Source organism: Thamnophis sirtalis, unplaced genomic scaffold (genome assembly GCF_051295495.1).
Source record: "Thamnophis sirtalis isolate CommonGarterSnake01/CBP01778 unplaced genomic scaffold, rThaSir2_p1.2 scaffold_9, whole genome shotgun sequence".
In the NCBI taxonomy this organism is placed as follows: Eukaryota; Metazoa; Chordata; class Lepidosauria; order Squamata; family Natricidae; genus Thamnophis; species Thamnophis sirtalis.
The window spans coordinates 39,620-59,224 of record NW_028261389.1 but is presented as its reverse complement, the minus strand read 5'-3'; the positions used below and the strand labels follow the sequence as shown (position 1 = coordinate 59,224).

Below are 19,605 nucleotides of genomic sequence, written 5' to 3'. Positions count from 1 at the left end.
GCCACGTCAAGGGCTGCCTCGTCCGCACTCGCAGGGGAGAAGGGCCGGAGGAAGGAGCGCTGCCTAAGCCCTGGCCCAACCTCCACCAGGACAGGGGATTCGGCCTCTCCACATCCCCTGCGACTGTCGGTACTACTATGCACACGCCCGCCTGCCCGCCTGCCCGCCGCGTGAATGACACGCCTTCCGAGACGTGAAGAAAGCTCTGGAGTCTCTCACATCTTCTCCAGGATAGACTTTATCAAACCCTCAGAAGGTCTTCACCTGCTAGTCCTCCTCTCCCAATGGAAAGGGACAAGGACTCCCATTGTTTTAAGACTGCCTTTCTTTGGAAGCAGCCAGGGACTCAGGGACTTTGCGTTTCCTGCAAATGCGGCACGCTCTGTGTGTTTCATCTGAAGTCCGTCAAGACATCCAGATCCACTCCCACACGTACTGCTGCTGCTCACAGTGCTCCTCCAACCAATCCTCAGGTCTAATTTTTCCTACCCAAATATAAGACTCTGCATTTGTCCCAGTCAAAACCCTTCTGGGGGCTGTTTAGGTGACGATCAGCACCATGAATCACACCTGGAACCATCCTGGAATCCAGAAACTCCCCAAACTGCCCACACCACTGCATTCTGGATCACCCACAGCTTCTTCAAGGGCAGCCCCAAGTACACAATGCTACAGCAATCCACATTGGTTTGTGTGTGGTTTTGTGTTTGTGTGTTGCATGTGAGAGAGGGGCGGGGACGGAGACAGACAGACGGAGACAGACTCTGAGACTAAGGCGTAAGTCTTCATCAGCAAGGCTCCCTGGTCCAGGAATGATCATGCCTGAGGCCGCAACCTGCGCAAATGCCCCGTTACCACAACGGCCACCTGCTCTTTGGGCAGGAGAGGTGAATCCAGGAGGGCCCCAAATTGCGCCTCCTCTCTGACTTGCAGAAGGGCACCCCCAGGAAGAGTTAACGAGGGAAAACCACCAGAGCCAGGGTGCAGGAAGGCAGAGTCTGGGAGCAGAGTAAAAAGAGGGGGATCAGCCTGGAGTCCCTACGTAGCCATAAGCAAATTCGGTCCAATCCCTTTTGAATGCCATCGGCCCGTAACTAATTCCAAGCAGGTGCTAACCTCTGCTTGGGGAGATCCCTGTGGTCTTTCGTGCCTGATGCAGAGGACCTTAAAATCCACTCAATGCTCGGCAGGATTTAACTAAGATCTTTCCCCACCCCACCCCTTCCTGACCTTCACGGCCACCAGGCACTGAGGAAGGAGCTCAATGGCATCACGTGGCTCCCCCTGGGTAGAGATGTACGACTGAGTCTCACTGGCACCCATATGTCAAGAGACGACCTCACCCGGTGGCTTTTATACAGATGTTAAGCACAACTGGGCAGAGCCCAGAGGCAGCTCAGGAAGCAGAGGCCTTGTGCTGGATCGCCCCGACCGCAACTCTGACCGGGCGCAACCTTGCAGAAAGCCTAACCGCCATGATGCAACTCCTCCTCTCCCAACCCCCTAAGTTGGCCCAGGTGGGTGTGACGTTGGATGATACACCTCTCCCTCAATATAATGACGGACAGCACCGTCTCTTCAGGAAAACCCCCACAGGTGCACCGAAAGAGCCAGGCCTCCCTTGGCTTCTGGAAGACCATTTCCTTCAGGGCCCTGCTGCTTCAAAGGATGGGGCCTGCCTCTAGTGGCAACGTTCCCCAGAGCTTGGAACCCCGAGCAGGTCTTCTTTACTGGATCTCCTGAAGAGCCAAGGTGGCGCAGTGGTTAAATGCAGCACTGCAGGCTACTGCTAGATCAGCAGGTCAGCGGTTCAAATCTCACCGGCTCAGGGTTGACTCAGCCTTCCATCCTTCCGAGGTGGGTAAAATGAGGACCCAGATTGTTGGGGGCAATATGCTGACTCTCTGTAAACCGCTTAGAGAGGCCTGAAAGGCCTATGAAGCGGTATATAAGTCTAACTGCTATTGCTATTGCTATCTCACTGAATGAACAGATTTCACTCCAAGATATCCAGATCTTAATTCATGAAGAGCTTTGAAGATTCCAAGCAGAACAATAAGCACTCAGAAACCGACGGAAAGCTGGTGCCGTTCCTGAAGCGGTGATGTCACACGCCAAACCTAGCTGAGCCTGTTACTAATTGCACTGCCGCGTTGACGAGCAGCCAGAATTTCCAGATGGTCTTCAAGGGCAGCCCCACGTAGAGCGAATTGCGCCAATCCAAGCAAGAAGCATGATTAACCATCAATAACGCTTCCTGATCTAGGAACACCTTAACTGCTACCTAGGATGGAGATGTACAAACCCACTTCTGTCCACTTTTGGGATTCTCCTAAAAAGCCCAATTTTTAGGGTTTTTCTGAAGCTCATCTGGGGGCTGCTGTGATTTCAGGTTATCTTAAATGGGGAGGAAGATCTGCCCATCAGAACGAAGTTACAGAAATCCCCAACGCTTTCTCTGCACGACCAAGCACAGTATAAAGTGCCATGCCCCTGGGTGCCCAGTCATGCCCCGAGAGCTGGACAGTTGGGACAAGGTGAGGTCATCCGCCCCTTTTAATTGAGTCATGTCAGCACAAACATTAAACTCCCCGAAGACAAGAAATGTAACGAAATCCACTGCCACACCACAGTTCACGTTGGCCTGCTCAGAAAGGAAACCTGTTGTGCAGAGAGGGAAGGCATTTCTGTACTGAAATGGCAAACTCTCCAAATGAATAGGAGATGCTGTCCCTCCCGACGGCAGTCTTCCTTTCCTTCCTTCCCACCTTCCTTTGTTCCCTCCCTCTTTCCTTCCCACCTCCCACTACATCACAAACTGCCCCGTCCAGGCCAAGAGGGGTGGGAGAGGCCACCTTGCCTCTCCCACCTCAGCCAGACCTAGGTAACACATGTTTTAAAAGCAAAACCTTTAAGAATCACTGCTGCTGGCATTCTCTGCACGTTCTCGGTGGAAAGGAAAGCCAGTTTTTTCCCCACCACAACCAGCCTCCCTTCCTGCCAGTGACTGCTCTCATGCCGACTCCCAGGCCAACTTCTGCTTCACAGCTTCACCTCATCTCCCTGATATACGCTACAACGTCAAGCCAAAGGGCTGTGAAAAAATGGCTTCTTCTCGGTCAAAGGCCAAACCTTTGAAGGTCCAGATGGCCCAGCCAATGGCGATCTCTCCTGCCCCAAAGGAGGGCTTCTTTTAGCCCCAGCCCTAACCCTCATTCTGCAAAGACAGAATAGTAACCAGACAACATTCAGCTGTTAAAGTCCCTCCAGAATAATCCAGTCTTTCACTAAAATCATCCTTCTGTGGCCCAGTCTAACACCTCAAGGGAGGCTGTTCTAGAATATTGGGGTCGTGATGGAAGGAGACAGCCTCCTTACTTCACCCCTCCCTCCCTCCCTTAGCTCACAAAAAACGTGGGATTATAAGGAGTTTCTCCTGGGATGCAGACAATGGATGATAGGTCAGTTCTGGTTAGAGAAGGTGGTTCTGAATACCTTGCTTCATGGCGAGCCCTACTTTTTGTCCAATGAATTCATTATTATGACTCAGCAACATGGTGCAGAGATGAATGTCAACCAGCGGTGAAGGCAGGAAGCAGTTTTACTGGGCTGGGGCAGGTGAGGCTCCTGAGGAAGGTTGCAGCTTTGCGCTGCACTGCAGCACCCCCCAACTTGTGTGTGGCACCCCTTGGGGCACCCACACTCTTCCTCACCGGAGGCCCCACAATTCTTGGTTAAGGGCAGCTGGAAGGGCCAGGATTGCGGTCACATGATGTTAAGGAGAATCACTTAAGATTCCACAGTAAAAAGTTCAAAATGTAAGTACAGTGATGGAAATGGAAATTGGGAAAGTCGTCCTCCCCCCACCCCACTGCCCCAATTTTCTTAAGTGGTCATTTCGATAAGAATGACCTTCAAGTTTGCCCATCCTATTGAACCTTTCTCAACATCGTATCAAAATATGTTAAATACCTAACAAGTAGCAACACAATAATTCTTCCAATGGTAAGTAACAGTCTTGAAGTAACACCCATTTTAACAATATTTATTATTCCCCATAGATTCTCTGCCACACTTAACTATTTATTAATGTCAATATTAACCTGAAATTTACAATCTAAAATACTCAATCAAATTTTCAATGAATTATTTCAAAGTACTTAAAAGAATTCAAACAATACATAAGATTCCTTTCCTTATAAATCTCCACTGATTAAATAATTTATTAAATTTATATGCCAGCTGCTTCCATCCTCACCTGATCACCTTTAGCACTGTTGCTATCTGCCCCTTGGTGCCCTTTAGCACACGGATTGGAGGGTGGGAGCCCCTTTTTAGGTCTTTGGAAGATTCTCCTTGGTTTCCCACGCCTGTTTCTCCCTCCAGTGATAGAGGAGGGTTTACCTGACTGGTCTGTTAGCCAGCAGCAGGGGTGAACTGAAAGCACAGATCTCAGGGCCTTAACACACCACTTGGGTTTGACAAAGAGAATGTTTTACCTAATTCTAATGTCTTTCTCACTAGTCTGTGTTTTTAATTATTTTTTTAAATACATAGAAAAAAATGAACAAAATCAAACCCCAAATGCTTCTTATTTAAGTAGCAACAGAAAGTACTTAAAAGTACAACATGGATAATTTGGGAAAACACAACTCAGTTTTTAATTTTAAGAAGCATCCAATTTTTTTTCTATAAAGACAATTGCAGAAACAGAACTTGTGGGGACAGCTTTCTTGGTAGGGCTAAAATACAAAGACACTGTATGATTAAAGGCTTTTGTTGCTGTATTTCAGTCAATGCTATTCCCCACACTTTTAAATGCTATCTATCCAAGAAAAGTTGTGCTGCAGTTTTCCAACCTTCTGCTATATTAAATCGGATTGCTAATAAACTGAATTTTCTCGGGTTGCCTCATTTCCTCCCTCTTGTGTGGTTAACAGAACATCTTTGCCCGCAGAGCTCAGTGGCTTCCCGTCCACAAGCCCAGCCTGTCAGACGCTGCTGCTGCTGCTGCTCCGGCCGGCCCAGAGCTGCTGGGGCTTCTTCAGGGGGGCTTTGAGGGCGGCAGGGGAGCAGCTGGGGGTTTCGCCCAGTTAAACCGGCCCAAGCACGGTTGGGCAGCAGCTAGATGGGGATTAAGTAGCAGCCCTGTCGGGATCACTGGAAGCGCGCCTGCAAAGACGAAACGCCTGAAAACCGGGCTCCGCGCTTGGCCCCCTTGCTGGGTGGGCCGAGGCAGGGCGAGGGCAGGCACGGCTTTCCTGCTGATCTGAACGGCCCACTTCCGCCACCGTTTTTTTCTGTTCTGCTCATCGCGAAAGGACCGAAACCTGCTCCGCCCTGAAGGCTCCGCCCGGAAAGGCCGCCCGGGGAGCCCCGGGAAGAACGTCGCGCGCCAAGCGGGAGAACCGGCGGCGGAGAGCTCGCTCAGACCTTCCGCCCATCATCCTCCCCTCCCCACCGGGCCCTTCCAGCCCACGGCGTCCCGCGAGGGCCCGGAGCCCCTCCGCCACCGGAGACCGAAGCTTCTTCCCCGGGCCGACGCCGGCGCACCGACGCCTTCCGGCTGCCGGGGAACCGCGGCCCAGCCCCCGCTCGGCGGCGAGAGATGCTCCGCGGCCTGGATGCTCGCGGCCCTCCCCGGGAGCTCTCGCGGCGATCGGGCGGCGACCGGCGCCTCTTCGTAGCAGCGGCCGCCGAGCCTCCCGGTGCGAAAGCCCAGCGCCGGAGGCCTTCCGGGCAGCGCCGCAGAGCGAGCGGAGCCTCCGGCACCCGGGAAGCGCAAGAGGCTCGACGCCGGCTCCTCTTCCCCGAAGCCCCAGCTGCCCGTTACTCGGAGAGACGCCTCCGCGGGCCCAGTCCGGAGCGTGAGGTGCCCGCCCAGCTCGCCCGCCCGCCCGGTCGCTCACCGCGCTTGCCCGGGCCGAAGGCGACCACCACGAAGTAGTCGGCGAGGCGCGCCATGCCGGAGAAGCTCCGCGGAGCCGCCGCCACCGCCGGAGGAGGAGGAGGAGGAGAAGGAGGCGGCGGCCGCCTTGCGGATCATTGCCGTCCAGGCGCCGCCACTGTCGCTCCCGCCGCCGCCCCTCCACCCCCGGCCGCCTCCAACGCCGCCGCCGCCGCCATCTTGCCCGAGCGGCGGGAGGCCAGCCTGCCCAGAACGAGCGCAGGGCGCAGGCGCAGCTCCAGGATCCAGCCAATGGAGAGCAGGTCCGCGAAGAAAGCGCGGCCGGATTGGTGGCCGGCTGCAAGGGACTGCCCCTTCCCGTGTCCGCGCGGAGGTGGCGGGGGCCCTTCGCCGAGGCGCTTCCGCCCGCCCTCCGCGGCACGGGCCCTCCTCCCCAGGGGCGTTTCCGGCCCAGGCGCCGCCCCCTCCCTCCCCCCCCACCTCCGGAGCTCCCTGCCGGTGTTGCGGGGGCGGGGCGGGAGGGGCGATTTGCGCGGCGCCGCTCGGTCCTTCCCAAGGAGAGGAGCGGGGCCCTCGATTGCCGGGCTGCTTTCCTGCGCTGCCTGGTGGGGTCGGGCGAGGCTGCTCCCCGGAGGCCTCCGGTGCCTGGCCCAGGAGGAGCCCGAAGCCGCCCGCCTCCTCTTCGGCGCCCTTTTGCCACCGGCCCTCCGCCCGGGAAGGAACCCTGGAGCTGGAGCAGGATCCCTTGGAGGAAGAGAGCGAAGAGCGGCTGTGGAACATGGGTCCCGGAGTGGGAAGCTTCCTGAGGACCATGAGCCTCCAGAAGCTGTGGGGGCTCCACCCCTGGAGGGGCTGGACGGCCGCCTGCCCGGAGTGGTCCTGGGGTCTCCTGCTGGAGCGAGGGGGGGAGGGTTGAGCTAGAAGACCTCCAGGGTCCCTTCCAGCTCTATCCTGAATTGGAGAATTGGATCCTGTTGCAGCCCTGCGGGAAAGGGGTGCAAAAGCCCTGGGCACCGGCTGCTCTTTCATAATAGGAGCCACAACCGTGCCGATACCTATTTGTGCAGCATCACAAGCTGACTTTTCTGGTAAGGGGGGTTTCAACGTGGGCACCAAATCTAGCAACGTTTTCATGGCTTCTGTGAAAGCTCCTAATACTGTTTTGTCCGGTAATGCCACTTCTCGGGTTTGAGGAATTGTAGCCTTCCTGGTTATTACATTTTACAGCATCCCTTCTCCTAGTCTTTTAAACTGTATTATCAACGGTGTTTGTTGAGTAGCTAGCTCAGAGATGCTGCTGAAATTCATGGTGAAAAATAGCTGATAGCCCGTGGAGTCCACAGGGGAAGGGGAGGGTCAGGTTAACAAAAGCAGCCTTGTGGCATCACGTAGCGGGTCCTTTTTGTTGGGGCCTCCTCTGGATCCTGGTGGGTTACCTCCGGAGACCACCTGCTGGGAGGCTGTGGGCAATAGACCGGGCCACTGAGAGAGCGGAGGGATGGACTGGACAGGCTGGGAGCCTGATCCAGCAGGGCGCTGCTTGTGTTTTTATGTCTCATTCACATATATAACCACAGGTGGAGTTTCCTTCTGATGACGCAACAAGATCTTGCAGATGCTGCTGAAAAGAACCACGGTTGCCAATCTCTTCACTTCTTCAGCTGCTGTATAAGAGTTTCAGGTTTGCCATCCACTTCCATTTTCGTTATCAAATTCCTCCCTTAGCAGCTGGTGATTGGAACTGCTGGCTACAAGGGGGGAGTCAGAGAGACAAAAAGGAATAGGGTAGTGGCCCTTTAACTCTCAGAACCACTGAACTCTATCTTTCAGAGATCCTGGAACAGAGGGGAACTGCCAGAGGACTGGAAAGAGCTGATGTGGTTCCCATCTTCAAAAAAGGGAAAAAATAGATCCAGGAAACTACAGACCTATCAATACCAGGAAAGATTCTGGAAAAGATAATCAAGCAACGAATTAGCAAATACCTATAAGTAAACAAATAGTCAAAAGCCAACATGGATTTGTCAAAAACAGATCATGCCAGACTAATCTTATTTCATTCTTTGACAAAGTGTGATATAGTTTACTTGGACTTCAGTAAGGCATTTGATAAGGTAGACCATAACCTACTACTAGATAAAGTAGAAGACTGTAGGTTAAACAGCATCACCACCAGATGGATTCGTAACTGGCTGACCAACCATACTCAACGTGTAGTCCTCAATGGAACTGCATCTGAAGTATGTAGTGGAGTACCCCAAGGCTCTGTTTTAGGCCCAGTACTCTTCAACATCTTCATCAATGTTTTGGATGAGGGAATAAATGGGGAATTCATCAAATTTGCAGATGACACCAAGCTGGCAGGAATAGCCAACACTCCAGAAGATAGGCTTAAGATACAGAAGGATCTTGACAGACTTGAACATTGGGCACTATCTAATAAAATGCAATTGTGAAAAGAGTAAGGTTCTACATTCAGGCCAGAAAAATGAAATGTACAGGTACAGTATAGGTGGTACCTTGCTCAATAGTAGTAACTGAGAGGGATCTTGGAATCATTTCAATATGAGCCAGCAGTGTACAGCAGCTGCCAAAAACTCTGCTATTGTATTGTATTCCTTTCTGTTTCTGCTTATGAAATTGGAATTGCTTTGCATGGAGTAATGATTTTGATGTGTTGATGTTTAATACATTTATAGGCTGCCCAATCCTGAAGGACTCCAAATGTTCCTGATTATAGCTTTGTAAAGTTGAATCACATGATTTTTTTTGTGGGGCTTTAAGCTTTTCAATAAAATCTCTTTATCTCCCACAACTATCAGCAAAACATGCACCTTTTTCTTAGCAACCATTTTCTTTGCTTCCCAAACAATTGTTAAAGCCTTTCTGTGGTTAGTGTCCTCCATGGCACTAATCAGAAGTTAACATTTTCCAAATGAAGTAGCCATCTGTTGTATTTTTTCTGTTTGATTCTGTATTATTTTCCTCTTTTGGTTTATACTTCCCTTTTTGTAACCCCCAAGATAATAATGAGGCTTATGCTTCAAACGAAGCACTGAAGCTTCCATTCAGTAGACGCAAAAGCTGGTTGAATCTAGGCGTTCATTTCTTTTTTGGAAGCCATTAACCTTTCCCTTGCAATCTAGGGAATTTGGATAGTAAGTGGCATATAAATTTAATGAATAATTGAGCATTTTGATCCAATCCATATGGAAGGGTCATATGGTAGAAGAGGAGTTATTTGATTTGGATATGAAAGATATTAGTATCTTGTTTTTGGCACAGTCAGAACACTTCCTGGTTTGCATGCATTGACCTCCTCCATGGTTACCCCAGTGGGGCTTTCAGGTGCTCTGCTCCTGGGCCCCTGGCAAGTAACTTGGATTTCTTTAGCAAGGAAGTTGGGCAATTTGATTGACTGAGGGTCTGTTTCATTACTGGTAAGAGGAGGTGTCTCAGGCCCTTGTTAAAACCAGGGGGTCCCCTTGGTTTGCACACGACTGGGGAGACGAAGCAGTGGAAGCAGCCAGAGAATAACAGAATGTGCCCAAGCACAAGATCCATCATTCTGTGGTGATAAAGCGTGTGAAACACTCTTAGTTCTCTCTTCTTGCTTCATTATATTGTTGTCCAGTGTTGTGTTGTTGTCCTTACTCAGATGGTTCTCTTGTGGTTAAAAGCTCTCCAGTGGGGTTGCCTCTGGGCCCCTTTGGCCCAGCCAACAGAACGTGACTGACCGTCATACTACGTTGTTTAGGATTCTTTTAGCCCTGTAGCCTTTAAGGAATTGGATAGGCTGCTCCTCAGCGGATCCTAAACTACCTGAGCCGACTGGTGGAGGCGGTTTGATGGCTTGCGAATACAAATTTTATAAATATCTTGGAAACTGTAAGCCTCCGTGCAGGTGCTGATAGGAATGCTGCAACTCTCATAATTGCAGTAAAGTCTGTGATTGCCACTTACCATGAGTTGGGGAGGACTAGCACATATGTGTGAGAGGAACCTTTACCTTTAAGTGCCTGAATTGTGACCACGTGACTGCAGGGATGTAGATCTGTAAGGCCTGGTCATAAAAGTCCCCCAGTTCACAAAAACAGCCTGTATCCTTCTTTTTTTGGATATGTTTAATCTGTGTTCTCTTTGTGTTATTTTTTCCTGCTTTTAATGTTGCAGGCGTCCAGATTCTGATGCAGTTGGGCAGCCTGTAAGTGGATGGATGGATGGATGGATGGATGATAGATGAGTGCTTCACACCCAGCCACAATAGTGAGCTGTTGCAGAAATTCCACAGCTTGTGGGAGAGTTTAAACTGAACATCCTTCTCGTTAACTAATTAAGTCAGAACATTCCCCTTTGTGTTTAACTTTGTCAGTCTTGGGAGTAATGCCCCCTTTGAACGTTGGGTCAAGCCACCCTTCATGAGAATCTGTTTGCGGTGCTATGCTTTTTCTTAAATGTAATTTGTTCACTAAGGCACCGATGGCTGAGTTTTACACGGCTGCATCCCAGGAGGTGATGCCATTGTTGTGCAGTTGTGCACTTCAGGTGATTTGTGCCACCTGCTAGACTGGCCAAACGTTCCCCCCCCCCCCCCATTCAGCACAGCCTTTGGATCAGAGGCGAATGAGTCTGGCTCTGACTTGTGTGCCCGAAATGTCCTGTTTCCTTGCCAATGGACTCACTTTATTGTACTGTTTACTGCTAAATTATGATCTTGTTAACTGCTCTGAGAACATGTTAAATAAAGAGGAACCTGTAATTCTTAAATCAACACTGAAGAGGCAAGTAAATGGATTTCATGGTTTTATAGCCTGGAGAAACCTGGAATGAGGGGGGGAAAAATGAAGGCTCTTGAACTAATTGCATATCAGCAGTGAACCTGTCTCTGATGGCCAGAGGAGGCTGGGATGGAAGTCCAGCCACACCAGGGCTCTCCAGGCTCTCCCGTGTTTCCCTCCTTTTTTCCCTGCAATGTCCTCACTGCATCCCATGAGCTCCCCTCTTGGGATGCTTTGCCAGGGCAGAACAGAGGTGGCAGCATGGCTTGGCCCTTGAGGGCCCTCGGGAGTGTAATGACTGGGAGGGGGGGAGGGGCAAAGGGAGCAGCAAATACCTGTTTTATTTCCCTCTCAATTCAAGGCTGGAAGTGGCCCCCCTGGTCAAAGACTTTGGCTGAGGCTGACCGGAAGGCCTCTGGTGGGACGGCAGTGCAGCTCTGCTTTTCGCCTGAAGAGCCTGAAACAAATGGGCAACCTGGCTGTGAAAGTTACTTGCCTGGAGTTAGGAGCTGTGAGCACTTTTGCCTCCATTTGGGGATGATGCTCTGCTTCACAGGCTCTGAAGAGGGTTTTTTGAACAACTAGACAGGTAGCAGTTATTTTGGCTGCAGGTTTTCTTTGCCACCTGAAATGCCCTTTGACATTTACCTTGAGATCAAAGGCAGCCCTTCAGGCTAGCAAAGTCTTCCCATCTTCAAATAGGACGGGGAAATTCGGCCTAATACCGAAGTGGAGTTCGGGTTGTCCGACGACGGGAGTTCCGTCTCCCACGAATGCCCTGTAGTTGCGCCAGAGCCACCGGCGTGGGAAAGCGCTCGGAGCCCTCGGCGCTGCCCCGAAGCTCCAGCCGCTTTAAGCCACGGACGAGCTGTCATGCCGACGCGGTAGCTGGTCGTCTCCGGCCAGCCCTTCAACATCCCGCTGGGGGCTACCCGCGACACTCCGGATGCTCCCCCCGCAGCCGCGCCGCACCGGGGCCCGGAAGAGCGGAGGGCTTGGAGCAGAGGCGAGGCGGCGCGCAGTGGCCCGTCTCGGAGTAGAGCTCCTCCTGCCGGGCGGCGCAACCACAAGCCTGGACTTGTTGCGGGATGGGAGACGAGGCCGACGGCAGGTGCGACCCGGGCAGCGGGGGAGCCACGGGCCGGGAGCCGCGCCCGCCTGGCTTTCTCTTCTCCGTGCCCGGGAAGCGCCCGCCGCTGGACAAAAGCCGCGCCGGCTGGAGGGAGCGCCTTCCCTCCGAGGGGCCGCCCGTGCTGGCTCCGCACCTCCTGTCCAGCCATCCCCGAAGGAGGCGGCTGCCGGAGTCAGGGCGGGCCGAGCAGAGCCGCGGCTTCAGTGGGGGCCGGGCGCTCCGCCCCGTCGGGGAAGGAACCGGGAGGGAGCGGTATTTAACCCGGGGCCGGCCGGGTCGGACGGCAAAGACGGACAACTAACCCCGCGAGAGGCTCGAAGAGCGACGGCTCAATCCCACCTCGAGTCTGGAAGCCGTCACGGGGAGTGGGCAGCGCAGGCTCCGTCGCCGTTTTCGAGCATCTCTCCGGAGTCCGTCCCGTCTTCTGCCGCCATGAAGCGCCAGTTGCCGGCTGGGCAGAGTTGCATCAGCCGCCACCGCCTCCTGCTGCTCCTGCTCTTCCTCCATCTGGCCGCCGCCGAACTCCGCGGGCAGCCTGTCCAGTCCAGGCGCGGTGCTCGGCTCTCGTTGCCCAGGTAAGCTCGCTGGCTGCATCTCCACGCGTCCCCGGGAGCCTTCGGGGGCCCTCCCTAGAAAGGCTCCGTTCCCGGCAGGGCAGGCTCTGTCCTTCACACTCCGGCGGCCCTTTCCCGGGTAGCGTGGAAGGGGACGGGGCAGTCCCGGACGGGACTCAGCGGTACCGGGAAGAAAGACATCCTCCCAGGCACACATACGCCTGCTCTCTTGTCCCTTTTCCACTGCTGCCAGACGCGGATGCTTGGCCAGCGCTTCCTCTTGGCCGCTGGTTCCACGGCTGCCGTGGACAGAATTTTCCCCTAGAGAAGCAAATCCCGAGGACGGCTCCTTGCAGGCCTGGCGGCCGTGAGGAGTTACAAGCTTTTTTTGAGCTTTTTATGGGTTAGCACCGGAGCCCTGGAATTCAGCTGAGCTGCTTTCTTCACAAAGGGTCTGTTGCTTCAAGACTTCCTCGAGGAACCTCGGTGGTGGTTCCCCTTCTTTTTCCGTCTCTGCCCGCCCCCCTCCCTTGCCCTGTGCAGCTGCTGGGTGCCTGCTGAGGGGGCAGTGAACAGTCCCAGGTGTGGATGGGAGGGGTTGAATAATGGACGCTTGCCAGTTGGACTTACTGAATTCCAGAGCTGCCTTGTGTATTCTGGCCATGACCCAGGACCTTGTTAAGTGTCCTGGAGCCCTTCGAAATCAACGGGTTCAAGCTTACATAACTCAGTAAATTAAGAAAGCTGGAATCCACTCTTAACTTGGAGTAAACCCAATTGATTGGCTTTAGGGAAAATGTGCATAGTAGGGCTGCTGTCCATCTTTTGACCCTCAAAGCATGACCTAAATCTAATGAATTCCATGTTCGTTCACATTGGGACGTTTGTCCCTTAAGCTGTTCATCTGCAGTGGAGGTCAGTTCACTAAGAGCATCTAGAAAAAAAATTGGCATAGAAACAAGCCCTACATGGTATTGGACCTGGGTACTTGAGAGACCGCCTCCTGCCGATTACCTCCCAAAGACCCATTAGATCCCACAGATTAGGCCTCCTCCGAATTCCATCGGCCGGCCAATGTCGGCTGGCAACTACCCAGAGGAGGGCCTTCTCTGTGGCTGCTCCGGCCCTCTGGAATGATCTCCCCGTGGAGATTCGGACCCTCACCACCCTTCAGGCTTTCCGTAAAGCCCTTAAAACCTGGCTGTTCCGGCAGGCCTGGGGCTGCTGAGTCCCATCCCCTACTCGAATGGGTATGTGTGTTGAGACCTTTTAGACTGTTTTGTACTGTTGTTTGTTTTTGGTGGTTTTCCTTTTTGTATTGTCCCCCCCCCCCTTGGTTTTGTTAGCCGCCCTGAGTCCCTTGGGAATAGGGCGGCATACAAGTCGAATAAAACCTTCAAACCTAAGAATCACCCTGAAACCATTAGAACCACATAGCATTTCTGCCACCAATGATGCAATATCATTACAAAATGAATCAGCTGTTGAAACTGGAAGTCTCCTAAGAAATCTGTTCTTTGCCATTTGAAAGCCAGAAAGGCAACACAGGTCTATTGGGAAGAGCCCCAGTGTGTCGTCCAGCCCCCCCTCCCCCAACCATTCATGTTCTCAAGTGAGCACAGCTGGCTGATGAGGGACCTTCCAGCCCAGCCTGAGAGGGAAGGCACAGCTGGGACCCTCGGCAGAAGAGGTTTTCCCCCCTGTCCATGTTGGGACAGAACATGGGGGCGGTGCAAGGGGGGAGAAAGTGGGCTTCTCCATTCACCCCTCCTTGTTTGGCCTCTACCCAGGGGCCTCCTCTCCAATTCTTGAAGGTATCTTGTGGCTGCATTTTATATCTTTCCTAGCAAAGAAATTGTTCCCTTTTTTATTTTAGTCCTCCCCCTCCCATAAAAGTTGGTGCCCTATTTAAGTTAACCAACCATTTGATTTTCTCATATGGATAGAGAGCTGTTCTTTCTGTACCCTGAGAATGCTTCTAGAGGGAGAAGGAATTGATACAGGGCAGTCTTGTAAATAGACTCTATGTCTTGTTGGGCTGCGCATAACTCAACATGTGTAAGTGATATCAAACAAGGTGTGGTTGCCAAGCCCCAGGGCCCCTGGTTCCTCGGCCTTGGCAGGACAAGAGGGTCTTCCCTTGGAGAAGAAGGAAGACAAGAAGAAATCAGAGTTTTAGCAGCAAGGATGGAACCAGGGAATCTGTGGGAGACCTCCTCGATCTGCACAGTTTATCTGTTCTGCGTTCCACGCTGCCATACTGATTGCAGGATCAAGATCAAAGACTGCCATCAACGAGTGGCATCAAGGGCGCAGAACCCTCTTTCCTTTCAAGGGGCTCCATGCAAACATTGGGTGCCATCCCAGGAGTCCTCGGGCAATTTGGAGGCATCTTTGTAGCTTACAGGGATTGGGTGAGGAGTGCATGTCTGGTTGCACTCCGCTGACACTTAGATTGCTGCAGGGAAGTGAACCTGAACAAATGTTTTTCAGCCAAGCACTCAAGAGGCACCAGCAGTGGAACATGGCCAGCAGGGGGTCAGCCATTGCCTCCTCAATTCAGCCAACCCTGAGGACAGACAGGGCTGATGGAAGCATTGCTTCTTCTGTTGGGTAGCACAGGAAGCTGGACTAGTAAGAAAGGCCACATCTTCTTTTGCTCCAGGTTGTAGGATTCCTAAAGCCCTCACTGCTGCCATCTATGATTGAAGAGGAGGCGAACTGTAGTGTATCTGTTCTTTCTCACATTAAGAGTGGCACATTGCACTTTGCAGGTCCACAGGGGAAGCGGTGCGTGCAAGACCAGGCTTGCTGGAGCCGGCTTCTGCTTCTCATGAGTCAGGGCAACCAACTTTCTTGAGTTGAGTTGGAGCGCATGGAGAAGCACAGCAAGGACTTTGCCTCTGATATCTTCCCTGGTTAGAATCCAACTTAATGCTCTGCAATCCAACTGTCACGGGAATCCAGCAATGACACTACGAGCAAGACTTTGGCCACCTCTGGCCAAAGAATCAGGAGAGTCCTGGCGAGATCTTTTCTGCCTAAAGACCTAGTCAACATAGAGCAGTGCTCCAGACGCGTTCTGATGTTTGCCATGGCTCTCCTCCTTAAGACAAATCTACAGTTCCTCCTTAGCAGCAAATGGAAAAGGATGCAAACAAAAGACTAAGTTTTGGTTAGCGATAATGGTTCTGCAAAGATCTTGTTATTTACACATTAAGAACTAAGCATCAGGACAATGTATTCCACAAATTCTTTTGAGAGGCCTTCCCTCCACCCCACCTTCTCCCCACCAGCTCTGTGGCATCGGCTAGGCTGTGGGAGAGGCTTCCGGCTCCCAGGACTGAAACCTGGCCCTGCACTGTCTGAATCAAACCTGAATGTGGTATCCCACCATGGAGCACACTGTGCTCTCCACCCACCTCAGTGGGGATTTTCACCAAGACAGCTGGAAAGGTTTCCAGGAGCTTCCCTAGAGCCTGCGGGTCACTCCATCCATCTGGCAGGAAGGGATGGGGTTGCTAACACAGGACAGAGGAGGAAATGCCAGCGGCCATAGTCACAGGCTATGGTCGGGTCAAAGCCAAGGAACTGCTGGGCACATTGTTCGATACCATCAGGCATTGAATTGGAGGGGTGTCATTTTTCAGGAGGTTTTTTCCCAGCCATCCTGTGGTTCCCTGAAAGATGCATCTGAATGGGAAAGGGGAGACGCTTGTGAATCGTTTTGATGTCCTCTTCGGCTCCTAGCAGAAGGGCTTGGCTGGGACGGGGGGGGGGAGCGATGCAAGGAAAGGCACAAGGAAGGAGCTTTCTGTGAGTGGATGCAGCATGAGATGCACAAGAGGGCGCACCCCATCTTCCTTCCTCGCCCTCAGCACGGTCTTGGAAACCAGGCATTCTCTGCTTTAACAGAGTCACACAAGTCACAACCCCGCTTCCACTCTGCCAGCCCCACCCTAGGTTTTGGTGAGCTATCCGAAATGGTGCTGACTATGAAAAGCTTCTGTGTAAGCCGGCTTGGGTGTGCAGGCTCGTGCCTGTGATGCAGCTGGTGTTTGTGCACACTCTTCTTGGGTGGCTACCAGTGTACGTGTCCTGTGACAGGTAGCTTCTTTCCTCTCTGCACGTGCTCCTCCCTCCTCACTTTGCCCTCTGGCCATCTCCCAGGCTCCCTGCCAGGGATTCTGTCGCTGACCTCACTTTTTTCCTCCCCTTGGCCTCCCCTTTCCATCTTCCACCTCCTTTCCACTCCTCCCTCTGCCCTTACTGCCCTGGAAGGAAGGCACTTCAGCCGGCTGTCTTGAGGCCTGGAAGGGATCGAGTGGCAAACCCAGTGCCGGCCTTCATGTGGGGCTTGAAGGGAGCAACTGGTTTTCCCGGAGAGCTCCCTCCTCCTGGATGTGGATTAAGGACAGCGTTTGCCTCCCTGTTAGCACTGCTCTGGCCCCTGAGGATGGGGAAGAAGGGACTCTGCCCCCACCCCCTTGAAAGAGAGGGGAAAAAGAGCAGGTGAAAAGCCAGTGTTTAAACTTTAAATTGGTTTCAAATGGCTGTAGAATCTTGTTTTCCATTTCAATTCTGCTGTTTATTTTTTTCTAGATTGGGATTCAGATTCCATGCATGGAAAAGTATACTGTTCTCTATCTGTGTGGAAAAGCGATTTCTCCAGGTTCTCAGCAACCGGGGGCTTTTGAGAGGCAGAGCCCACAGCTATTATCCACCTGAAAATGCAGCCTAGAAACACCAATCTTAGCTTCTTGGTCCCTGTAGAGGCTGTGGCAGAGACTGGTTGCTGGGCTGCTCCTGCAGGCCCACCAGAAGGAAGCCATGTTGGCCTCACCTCCTGGGGAGCCATGCAGTTCATTGCAGGGTCCTTCTCTTTCCCCTGGAGGGCAAGGATGACAGTGATTTGCCCAGCTGTTCCCAAAAGAAGGCAGACTTTCTGGGTACTGATCCCAAAGGATCTGCCGGATGATTTCCCCATTCCTCCCTACAGGGGACAGCAGCAGAAGCATCAGAGTACAGCTCTATCCAAGATGCTTTATTTTCTCCTTTCAGCTTTTATATTTGCAAGAACTTCCTGATCAGCCTTTGCTAATGGAAAGGGCAGATGTTCTCATTTCAGCTTCATCTTTAAATCTCATGAAAAACCAAGAGGCCGAAATAAAGACGAAAGGAGCCGATAGGTTAATTGGGGCACCTGGGTGGAGGGGCAGCAACTAACACCAAGTCAGAGGGGGCCAATCAAAGGTTTTGGCAGCTTTTCTCCAACACACACCAGCCTCAGGAAACCTGGAGTGCATTGTTAGATCCACCACCTCATACTTCAGGGGAGGTATGACAAATGAGCCTTTTATATATATAAATGAGCCTTTTATATATATATATATATATATATATATATATATATATATATATATATATATATATATATATATATATATATATATATATATATATATATATATATATATATATATATATACACATACATACATACATATACAATGCTGCTTGACTTCAGCTAATGCCTGCCTGTGGCAACTGAGATTGATTTGGGGGGAGAATATAAACTGCCATGAAAAACAATTCCTATAGGCAGAATTCACACAACTCACAAAACACCTTGTGGTCAGCACATATGCATCGTGTTGTATCCCCCAGACCAACCATATTATGGATCTATAGCCATGGATTCTCCAATCTTTCAAACTCAGTCTATTCCCCCTTTCTCACCCAGAAGCACCTGAGCCCAGCATCTCTCCGCCTCCAGCTCTTCTTTCCTTCTTGCCCATTCAGGGTCCCTCTAAGTGTCTCCTCTTCCTTTTTTACAGGAAACCTTGGGACTCAAACCACCATTCTACCCGGCTTCCCAAGAGGCTATCGAAGAACAGTCTGTCTTGGCCGGCTCAGAAGCAGACTGGGATGGCAGATAGCCTGCTCCCCCTCCGAGAGCTCCTCAGGCCCAGACTGGACCCACTGCAGCTTGGCTATGGCCCTCTGCCCCAGCCCGCACTGATGCCAGCCCTTCGACGAAAGCGCCGTGCTGCCCAACTAATGCGCGTGGGTTGTGCTTTGGGCACTTGCCAAGTGCAAAACCTCAGCCACCGCCTTTGGCAACTGAAGGGCCAGTTGGGACGCCAGGATTCTTCTCCCATCAGTCTCCATAGTCCCCATAGCTATGGCTGAAGGCAGAGAGTGATGCCAGGACCGGAAAGGCACCCGCTCCTTGCCCTGAACATTTCCAGCAGCCCTCTCCTCCTCCTCCTCGACCTGCCATGCCACCCACTGGTCTTCCTGCTGGACCTACATGTAGGACGTTCTCCTGGTGGGTGGGATGGGATGTGGGCTTTGAAATAAAGCCAACGTGGGGCAGGGGGTGCTGCTGGAGGGGCCTGAGCAGCAGAAGTCCCAGTTGTCACCCCAGGAGGAGCACTGGGTGCAGCTGTATAATAGCCTCACTTCATCCTTCATACTGGCAAGAGGGAGATGAAGGTTTAGCAATAGATGGCATAACTCCATATTAACACCGGTAGCATCATAAAAGGAGAACCAGCTTTGGCTTTCAGTGAATCTCTTCCTTGCACACATTCTTAAAACTAATAAAACAATCTAAGCATGGATTTTATCTCTGCGTGCACCACCTCAAAGTTTGGGGCTGTAATGTCAAACATGAGGCATCTCTCCCACTCGGAATGGCTCATGTGGGGGTGCTGCTGCTGCTATTGCCTAGGTAACACACGTAAGTGTGCAGCTGTGCAAGTGTGCTATGAGAAAGGGAGACTGGTTGGCTTGCAAGGGAGGGTGTACACCACCTCAGCCCCTGTTCCCTGGCTTTGGTGCCTCACTTGAATTCACCAGGCTCCACCCCCCCCTCCCTAGTGATATGGATGAGGCTTAATGCAGGGTGCGTTTCAAACCCAGATCTGTTCTTTGGGTCACTCAGTATGCAGCTTTTTCTCCCAACTGCCATGTGAAGGTAGAATTGTGTGGAACTGCCCCAGCAAAATAACCTCAGATAGTGATCTGATTAATGACTGGAGTCCAGTGCAGATGATTGTGTCTTCTAGGCACCAAAAAGCAGCTGCCGGCAGGTTTCCATAACAAAACCCTGGGAAAAGTGGAGTGTTGAATGTTAATAAAAGATGCAAAGAAAACTATTGGCACCCATGTTGTATTGCTCAACAGCAGCTCATGCTTGTTGGTCTAGTTCACAAGACATGTTAGACC

General features: G+C 52.0%; 2 protein-coding genes across 14 annotated transcripts in view; one reads left to right on the top strand and one right to left on the bottom strand.

The window, feature by feature from the left end:
* Positions 1-6,127, bottom strand: part of SBF1 (SET binding factor 1) — a 50,898-nt gene extending 44,771 nt beyond the window's left edge. For all 11 annotated transcript variants that reach the window (XM_087722577.1, XM_087722581.1, XM_087722582.1 and 8 more), the window contains exon 1: positions 5,910-6,127. In XM_087722577.1, coding sequence (XP_087578703.1) covers positions 5,910-5,964 — 55 coding nt within the window. In that variant the 5' untranslated portion in view covers positions 5,965-6,127. The remainder of the gene's footprint in view (positions 1-5,909) is intronic.
* A 296-nt stretch (positions 6,128-6,423) lies between these two features.
* Positions 6,424-19,605, top strand: ADM2 (adrenomedullin 2). Of its 3 annotated transcripts, none has more exons than XR_015697666.1 (3): positions 6,424-6,996; positions 7,486-7,589; positions 18,210-18,244. XR_015697666.1 is itself a non-coding variant. In XM_014069094.2 (2 exons), exons 1-2 carry the CDS (start codon positions 12,251-12,253, stop codon positions 18,562-18,564), a joined length of 498 nt encoding a protein of 165 aa, XP_013924569.2. In that variant the 5' UTR covers positions 11,783-12,250; the 3' UTR covers positions 18,565-19,605. The 3 variants fall into 3 exon arrangements, 1 of the variants encoding a protein (XP_013924569.2); XR_015697665.1 differs by lacking the exon at positions 18,210-18,244 and adding an exon at positions 7,739-8,723; XM_014069094.2 differs by lacking the exons at positions 6,424-6,996; positions 7,486-7,589 and adding an exon at positions 11,783-12,393 and having other exon boundaries at positions 18,210-19,605.

Excerpts from the sequence above, each read along its gene's own strand:
- ADM2 (XM_014069094.2), top strand. The coding sequence starts at position 12,251 with ATGAAGCGCCAGTTGCCGGCTGGGCAGAGTTGCATCAGCCGCCACCGC. Across the intron at positions 12,394-18,209 it reads GCTCGGCTCTCGTTGCCCAG|GAAACCTTGGGACTCAAACC; the intron begins GTAAGCTCGCTG and ends CCTTTTTTACAG.